This window comes from Sorghum bicolor, chromosome 1 (assembly GCF_000003195.3).
Source record: "Sorghum bicolor cultivar BTx623 chromosome 1, Sorghum_bicolor_NCBIv3, whole genome shotgun sequence".
NCBI classification, from domain to species: domain Eukaryota; kingdom Viridiplantae; phylum Streptophyta; class Magnoliopsida; order Poales; family Poaceae; genus Sorghum; species Sorghum bicolor.
The window spans coordinates 62,095,137-62,103,658 of NC_012870.2; the positions used below are offsets into that span (position 1 = coordinate 62,095,137).

Consider the following 8,522-nt stretch of genomic DNA (forward strand, 5'->3'; position numbering starts at 1 on the left):
TGTTTTCATGAGTTTTAAGTATTTTATTTAAATTGATTATTATCCTAATATACCTTTAGAATTCTTTTGGAAATTTTGAAAGTTTAGATATATTTTTGTAGTTTAGAAACCTTGTAAGATATTTTACCCATCCTGCCTTCAAAACCACTTCAAACCAAGAAGTAATTTAAACAGTTTTAAGAGTTCAGGAGTAAATGTTTAATTTTGTTTAGAGTTCAAAGAGAAAAATCATACTATAGCAATGGGTCAACGAGGTAGAATGGACTTTTTCCATTATGGATTCATAGGCCTTGTTTAGTTCACCCTGAAAACCAAAAAGTTTTCAAGATTTCCCGTCACATCGAATTTTGTGGCACATGCATGAAACATTAAATATAGACGAAAACAAAAATTAATTACACAGTTTAGCTGTAAATCACGAGACGAATTTTTTGATCTAGTTAGTCCATGATTGGATAATATTTGCTACAAACAAACGAAAGTGCTACAGTACCGAAAAGTGAACTTTTCACTTCTCGGAACTAAACAAGCCCATAGGTTACGACATACCCAAGGTCCAAGAGCTCCTCTGTTTTCAACATGGGCATACGCAATTGCATGGGAGAAAGTCCTCCTGACTCTCCTCAACTATGAGGGTAGTCCGATTTACCCTTTTTGACTAGAAAACCGAATGTTTATGCTCCCAAACTCGTGAAACTATCCAATTTACCTCCTTGCGTCAGCTGTCGTACATGACACCACGTTAACAACGAAGGAGATAATCGAATTTTCACGATACTTCAGGAAAGCCAATTAGACTTTCTTTTCAAAAAAAAAAAACTGTCCAAATATTTTTCTAGAACAAACATGCATTTGAATTTGAAAAATACTAAAATCTGATTTAATATTAGAAAATTTATAGAAAAAATGTTTTCGCTCAGAAAAATATAGTTCCAGTTTCATATGAGAATTATACATCATAAAAGCATGGTTCAACTAACTCGTGGTATTAAGTCTGCAAAAAAAAAAAAACACTAACTCGTGGTAGTAGACCTGGAAAATTGGATGTGAGCTCACAGCCTGAGGCCAACGGCAAATCAGTCATCAGCAACTATATAACTTTGTATATCCTGTCGAAATAGCACTTACAAAGACCAGGAAGGAAGCCGTGTATCTACAAACATATCTCAGTTAAAGGTTTTAAATCGAGTATATATGCTTGCGCCGATGAAGGCTGTCATCTACTATAGTTCTCCAGGGGAACGACTGATAGCATTTACAACCGATGGGCGTAATCACATCATAACATACATCACGCAGCCAAACTGGGTGTGCAGGCTTTTGGAAGGGCACAAACGAAAGAGCTCGCTCTTGACTAAAACCAAAGACTGGAGCTTACAATGCCAATTTTGCTGCGGCGCAGAGCGTGAAGCAGCACACCTAGGAAATGGATGAGAGAACAGAGATAATTTACCCTGCTACACACTCCAAAACTCTTATGTTATTTCGTTTTCCTCTTTTAGTAGCATAGAAGAAGCTGAGGATGTGCTTTGTAAGTCTGCCACTCTGCGACTACTGGACGCTGAACTCTGGACCCTGTGTGGTACACTGGTGGAAGATGAACAATTTGCATTGGCAGCAGCATGGCTACTGTTCCTGGCTGCTGGAACATCATGGCTGTGCTTCCCTTCGTATGTTGTTATGACGGCCTTTGGGTCTTGGGATGATCTTTCAATATGCTTCTTCACATCACACCCTTGATAGGTGCATTTGTAGTAACTCCTACATAGTGCAAACAAAGTATATAGGTGAAGGATGAATAGAACTAAAATTGTTTCTCCGTGCAAATTCCCCCAAACAAATCATCATCAGATAGAACCAGTGTGAATTGTTCACTGCTATTGGTCAAGCCATATTTTAATTGTGAATTGTTATTGTTAACAAGTATGTGTAAAGAAGGATTAAGGTGAGAGGTATGATGACTATATTGGCCATCAATCATTGCTAGAGTTAAGATGGGTGGCAAGTGTATTGCACTGATTATTGCTCATTTAAGTAGAGAACAGACATGGAAGAATGAAGCAAAAAGATGCATTGGAGTCATTTGACTTATCTGCTGCATTTAGGAAAAAGGCTAAATGGAATTATATTTGGGATTGGAGAGAGCACTAAAAAGTCCAGGCCTTCCAGCTAGTGTCTACCTTCCACAAGCCCCATTTAGCGAACATGCACAAACCTCACCAAATAAAAGAACTCGAAAAATGCTCGAAGAGTAAAAGTGATAAGTTAGCATAAACTGTAAATGTTTTTATTCTTCTTTCTCCTCCTGTTTGGTATTTGTCAGAACTTATTTGTAATTCCTATTTGGTGATGAATTTGAACATGAAATTTGATACTTTGAGCAAAGTAGTTACATAAGTACATCAACATATATTCCTATCAGAATTTTATGCACAAGGTTTGTTAAGAGAGCTAAATCAGCACATTGAACAAGTCACTGAGCCCATAAACCTAGTTTATTCTGTCCACTTTTTACCAAGGAACTAGAAAAACTTCCAGTTCAACTTCAATAGGAGAATAGACAATATATGACAAAATTTCAACAGTGCAAAAATAATATGTCCTGCAGCAAATTCAGTCAACAAGGCAGGGAGTGGAGCTCATCAGTGCTGATTTGTTTGAAGATAGAGTGAGGAGGCGCTAGATGTTGAAGAAAGAGCATGGCACGTTCGATTTGAATCCAACTAGCTCAAGCTGTTCACTGAAATATTCTCTAATTTCAGTCAACTGAGAGGGGCAAGTAGCCAAATAAAATTCATTGGCACGGTCTCCAGGGTGAAATGCATTTAAATAAAAGAATATCGTGAAAAGTAGTTTTTACTGATGGCCAAAGCTAAAATTGTTTTATAACACAGGTACTAAAATGAAATCTCTTGGATCAGAGGGACTAAAGCTTGTCACTTTCTGAAAGATCCTTTCTGGTCCCAAACAAAAAGGAATCTGAAAGGTTCTAACTGAACATCAAAGAAATGGACTAAAGGTAAATGTAGCAAAGATAAGAGAAATAGTGTCAGTTTTTCTCAGCAACTGCAACATCGTCAGGTTCATTGAGATTAACTTTCAAAAGATGCAGGCTTGATGTGACATTGTGCCAGTCCCTAAGAGTTGCACCATTGAGCAGTGATGTACATGTTTGGGCTTTACTGAGTATCAAATGGTCTCATTTGTTACTAAAACAGTGGGTGGATTCATGGAAGGCTGTTATAGTTCCATAACTTGTGGGTTCTGTATAGGAATTCTTAAAATAAAAATTAACAAATTCATTACGATTTACCCCTACTGATAACTGATAAGAGCTAGTAATTCTTTAATATGCATTCTTTTTTTTTCTTTTCAAGAAGACTAAGGAAGCAAATCCTCGTATATAGTATATACTAGATGCAATAAAAGCAGGTATGTTACTGTATGGCGCACAGCCTATGATTTCACACTAAAGAACAAATTACATTTGTACACCAGCTGTATTATGATGTAATATAATAAAAATGACAGGACACCAAACCATTTGTTAAACCACCATATAGAAAGAGCATGTATATTCCTATATCATATCTGTGTATTCATCTGCAATGTTGGTAATCATTTAAGGACTAGCAGAACACTGGTATTATCATGCATCGACAATTACATTCCGGTAACGAATCATGAACGGATCACAGATGAATGTCACCATTCAGAATTTAACCAATTAAAAAAAATGTTGTTTTCAAAGCAAGTTCTAACTGACAGCAGACTAGATCCAGTCAAATAAGACAGACAACAAGCCAAAGTAAAAAAAGTGGTTACCTCGGATGGGGATTCCCTTTTACCACTTTCTGTCCATACTTGCGCCATCGATAGCCATCATCCAGAAGATCAACCTCGCTGTTTGTTTGCACAATTATCCTTTGAGCTGGAGTTGGCACATGTCTGCTCAATAAAACTAGCAATTATAGATCGAATCTTGAAAAACATATTAAAAAATGTTCATGACAAAAACCACCTTCTGTTTGCATTTGCATAGCCAGGATCTCCATTGCCAGCCCTTTGTTCATCATCTCGCTCCTCATCACTATCACTTGAGCCTGACAATTGCTCATGTCCCTCTCCCCTTCTTGACACTGAAGGCCCTGCTATGCCATCATTTGACCCCTCATGTTTTCCAGAGTGATCTTGAGAACCAGGTTCTGATCTAGTTGAAGTGTCTTCATTCTCATGGAAATCATCTGCTTCATTTAGTAAACCACCACCATCTTTGGATCTCCTTTTTGGAGGTCGCTGGTGGTTGTGCTGACCTCTATAAATTATTTGAGTGATGTATCCTTCTGCTGAGCGCTCCACTTTTTTCTTAACTGGACAACTCGCGTGGGTACATTTGTAGTAACTCCTCGGATACTCGCCACCCTTAACTGCCTTCTGGCCATACTTCCGCCAGTTGTACCCATCGTCAGCAGGTTTATCAAAAGTGGGTGCAGAAGGTTTGAGTCCTTGTGAAACCTCATTTGATTCAATTTTGCTATTACCTGTATGTGACGGCAGAGCTGGTTTCTCCTGTGCTGATGTCACATTGGCAGAAGAATTGGCATGCTGTGCTGTGATCAAAGCTGGTGTTGTTGTAGACGAAAAAGGGATAGCGTAATCTGCGTGATTTATCATATTGTACTGAGAATGGACTGCTTGTGCTGTTACTTGTGCTAAGGCTTGTTGATGAGACATCTCAAAACTCCCCTGCAGAAAAAAATATAATAGCACTTAATCCAAAGCACTAACATATTTATTTGTAAATGTAATACCTAATTGTTAGCAAAAACAGTAAAAAACAGACATTCAAAGACATTAAACAGGAGTAACCTGAAAATGTTTGGCATGAAACAGATCTGTAACAATGTGCTTATCGAAGTTTGTAGATCACTATAATTTTCACCATAACACAATTACTGGCAACAAACACTTCAAACTGTGTGCTCTACTACAACACAGTATTTCTATGACATTGTTTCAAGTCTATAGCAGCAGCATCAAAAACTTGAAAAATGGATATACCTAAAATGTTTACTTTTCTACCCAAGCTCAAATATCTCTATCCTTGAGATTAGCAAACAAAAATTTTTTGCCATCTATTCTGCTTGCTGACACAATTGTAAAATAAAACTATATGACAGTGATGTGACGGCATCAAATGAATGAGAGCAAAGCATGTGGAGCTTTAGACACTCAGTTTCATGCACAGCATCCAAATTTTGAAGTTCTTGGGAAAGAGAAAATTGGAGTGTGCAAAACACATTTGGAATTTATTTCCCATCACCAAAATAGTATTGCGGTTTTAAAATGCAATGCATGCTTACTGAGCAACATAAGCTTATGTATTGCAATTATGGTTTATCCCCATAAGCCAAGACTAAGAAGCTTGCTTTCCCTCAAAAAATTAAACAAAAGAAAGCTTGCTCTTTTGTTAAGTTGATTCCAATAAGTTTTAGTTTTATATGGCCTTGAAGGCCTTCCACAGCATGGACATGAAGTTGGAAAAAAAAGTCAGGCCCCACGATGAAAAACTTGTATTGTGCTTCAAAGGTTGCAACATGTAGGTGTCACTGGCAGGAAACATGTGCTAAATAAAAACAAAATAGAAGCAAAAACTCCTCTCATCTTCCTCACAAGCACCAGCTCTGCTCTTCAACCAACTGTCCATGAAAGGCAGTCAGGTTCACCACTACTGCAGGCTGTTTCTGAATTTCCACCAGAACAGGACTCCTACTTTCATGTATTTGTCTTGGAGAGGGCTATATAAACAAGGGGTGAAGGCCACAGGAATCAACCAAACCCACACAAGGGTCTCAATGTCTCATGGAAGGTTTGTAAGGAGAAGTTGGAAGTGCTAAAGAGAATTAGGATAGCCAGCTCTATTGCACTAGATTCTTGTATTTGGTTGCTTCAACATCATCTTCTAGGGTTTTCTACAAGATTCGTCTACGTCGTTCTTGATACAGTGCAAACTTGTGTCATACAGGCAATACCCTTTCAAAGATCTGAGCTACTGCGCATAACTAGGGGTATCAGATTCTAACAAGGCAGCGCCACCTTTCGCGGGGACGGTGGCCTAGATGGCCATGCTAGGGAACGCGACCTGAAGCTCTTAGACAGCAGCTTTGAGCCGCCCAACGTCAAGGCTCTATGGCCATCTCAACATCGATCTGCAGTTGTGCACCACGATGACGATACCTACGACCAACTCGCGCTTGAACTCCACGCCACCAATGACTCTGGCTGCCGCCCCTCCACGTTGGGCTGAACGTCCTCAAGCTCTCCTTGTGCCATCACAGTGAGTGTCTGTTGGGACAGCAGCATGGAAACTTTTTTTTTTACATAGATGGCACCAGCGGGCGCGGCGTTAGGGGTGATACCCCAACCCTCTCCCTCTATTTTGGGCATCACTCAAGGCACACATTGTGGAGAGCCCAAGCAGTAGAAGGAAAAGTTTTTAGCTGCATAAGTTGGTCTCTTAATGTAAGGGCCTGTTTGGTACAGCTCACAACAACTTCATGAGCTGTTGTGAGCTGTTTTTTTGCCAAACACTTATTTTTAAAACAGCTTCATGGGTGAAGCTGTTTTTCTTCTCTCACAAAGATATGAGTTGGGATGAAGCTGAAAAAAGTAGCTTACTGCACTCCCTCATTTCTCTCTCTCATCTATGCATGAAGTAGTTGGTGAAGCTATTTTACCAAACACTTTTTCCAAAACAGCTCAGCTTCACCTAGAAAGTTGCTCATGAAGCTATTTTCTAAAAAAACAGCTTTACTAGTGAAGTTGAGTTGTGTCAAACAAGCCTATATAGCATTTGACAATCTTCAATTTATCCCTACTTCAAAGTTTATATATCTAATAATGGTGTTTTGAAATATGCGTAACTACTGAGGTTCCATTTCCATAACTTCTCCTAAATGAGATATTATAATTTTCATGCTAACCAAGTGGAGAACAGGACTTTTCCACCGACATCAACTATACAAGGAACAGAAGTATATGAGCGTAATCCCAAAAAACCAAATTGCTAAAGTCCAGTCCAGAGAGATCATTGACACTATGTCTCACATCAAGAACAGTAACGCACAACATTCCAAAGTACTCCCTCCGTCCCCAAATACGCTATTTCTAGCAGATTTCAGACAAATTAGTGTGGCAAACAAAAGACCATTCTACCCTCACTTAATTTGGGTTCCATCATTTAATCATGCACGTTAAGTCATGGTTCTCTAGTTCCAACGAGCTGCATTTAATGCCAACTAAACAGGCTCAAACAATTACCATGCGTCAAAGTACTATTCCCTAGAAGAAATTAAATGAGCTGGTGGACTATGGAAGTTCCGAGGAGAAATTAAATGGGCTGGTGGACTGAGTATGCTAGTAGAAATAGCAGTATTTGTGGACAAAATTTTCTCCTAAAAATAGCTAGGGACGGAGGGAGTAGTGGCACGAGTTAGTTTAGTAATCGAGCTTGACCTTTCCACTCCTGGGGCAGATCTCCCAGGGCGGGTCCAAGGTAGGCACCCTCCACGCCGTATTTCCCCTCACGAATCCGCAACACTATTACGGAAGCAGTAATAGTAGTACCAAGCATATTCCCTGCGGTTTCGATTAAATGGTACTGGTACAGTGGTACTACTCATGAGTGATGACTCGTGACGCGGCAGGCAAGAAAAAACCCTCAAGCACAACTGGATAAGCGAGGCAGGCAGGCAGCAAGCCAGCGGAGAGCAGGGCGTGAGGTGGTCCGATTCGTAGACGGGGGTTGAGGGAATACCGTGGGAGAGAAGAGGCCGGGGGAGCCAAGGAGCGTGGCCGGGCTGAGCCCCGGCGGGACGGCGAACGGAGAGGGCGGCGAGGGTACGGCGGCCGGGGAGCCTATGGCGCCGACGAGGAGCTGGGTGAAGGAGCCGTGGAAAGCCGGGGAGGGCGCGCCATCGGGGAAGAGCGCGGCGGCGAGGGTGAGCGGGCCGGGGCTGGTCTCGGCGGCGGCGCCGGCAGAGGAGGCGCCGGAGGAGGCGAAGAGGGACTCGACGGCGGAGCGCGGCGGCAGGGCGAGCGTGGGCCGCGGCGGGCGGCTCGGCCCGTCGCCTGCGGGGCCCGGGGCCGGCGCCGCGGCGGAGGCCTCGCGGGCCGCCATGGGGAGGGGAGTAGGGGAGGGGGAGAGGCAGCGAGGAGCTGTGCGGCTCTGTGCTGGAGCGCGGCTTCCTCCTTCCCTTTTTCTGGGGACTGGGGAGTGGGCCCAGCCGCGGCTGCCCGAGCGAGCGGGCGTGGGCGGGTAGGGGACCACACGTATCGGCCGGCTCTGCCTGCTCCCGGTCTCGGCCGCGCGGTGAGAAAAAGGGCGAAGCGGGAGGCCGCGTTGACTCCCGGGGGGCGCCTCCGCTCCGCCAGGAATGGCAACGACGGATTTACCGCGAGTAGGCGTTCAATAGCCAACGCCCAAAGGTGGCAGCTGGGCCTGGTTCACTTCCCAAAAATTT

The 8,522-nt window shown here is 42.4% G+C and overlaps 1 protein-coding gene across 1 annotated transcript; it reads right to left on the reverse strand.

The window, feature by feature from the left end:
- On the reverse strand, positions 1,061-8,129 carry LOC8066274 (probable WRKY transcription factor 4). Its single transcript, XM_002467632.2, has 4 exons — positions 7,817-8,129; positions 4,022-4,746; positions 3,826-3,948; positions 1,061-1,761 (listed from the first exon to the last, which is right to left on the reverse strand). The coding sequence occupies exons 2-4, from the start codon at positions 4,732-4,734 to the stop codon at positions 1,476-1,478; spliced, it is 1,122 nt and encodes a 373-aa protein (XP_002467677.2). The 5' UTR covers positions 4,735-4,746; positions 7,817-8,129; the 3' UTR covers positions 1,061-1,475.

Excerpts from the sequence above, each read along its gene's own strand:
- LOC8066274 (XM_002467632.2), bottom strand. The coding sequence starts at position 4,734 with ATGTCTCATCAACAAGCCTTAGCACAAGTAACAGCACAAGCAGTCCAT. Across the intron at positions 3,949-4,021 it reads TATGCAAATGCAAACAGAAG|ACATGTGCCAACTCCAGCTC; the intron begins GTGGTTTTTGTC and ends TTTATTGAGCAG. Across the intron at positions 1,762-3,825 it reads AAAGGGAATCCCCATCCGAG|GAGTTACTACAAATGCACCT; the intron begins GTAACCACTTTT and ends TGCACTATGTAG.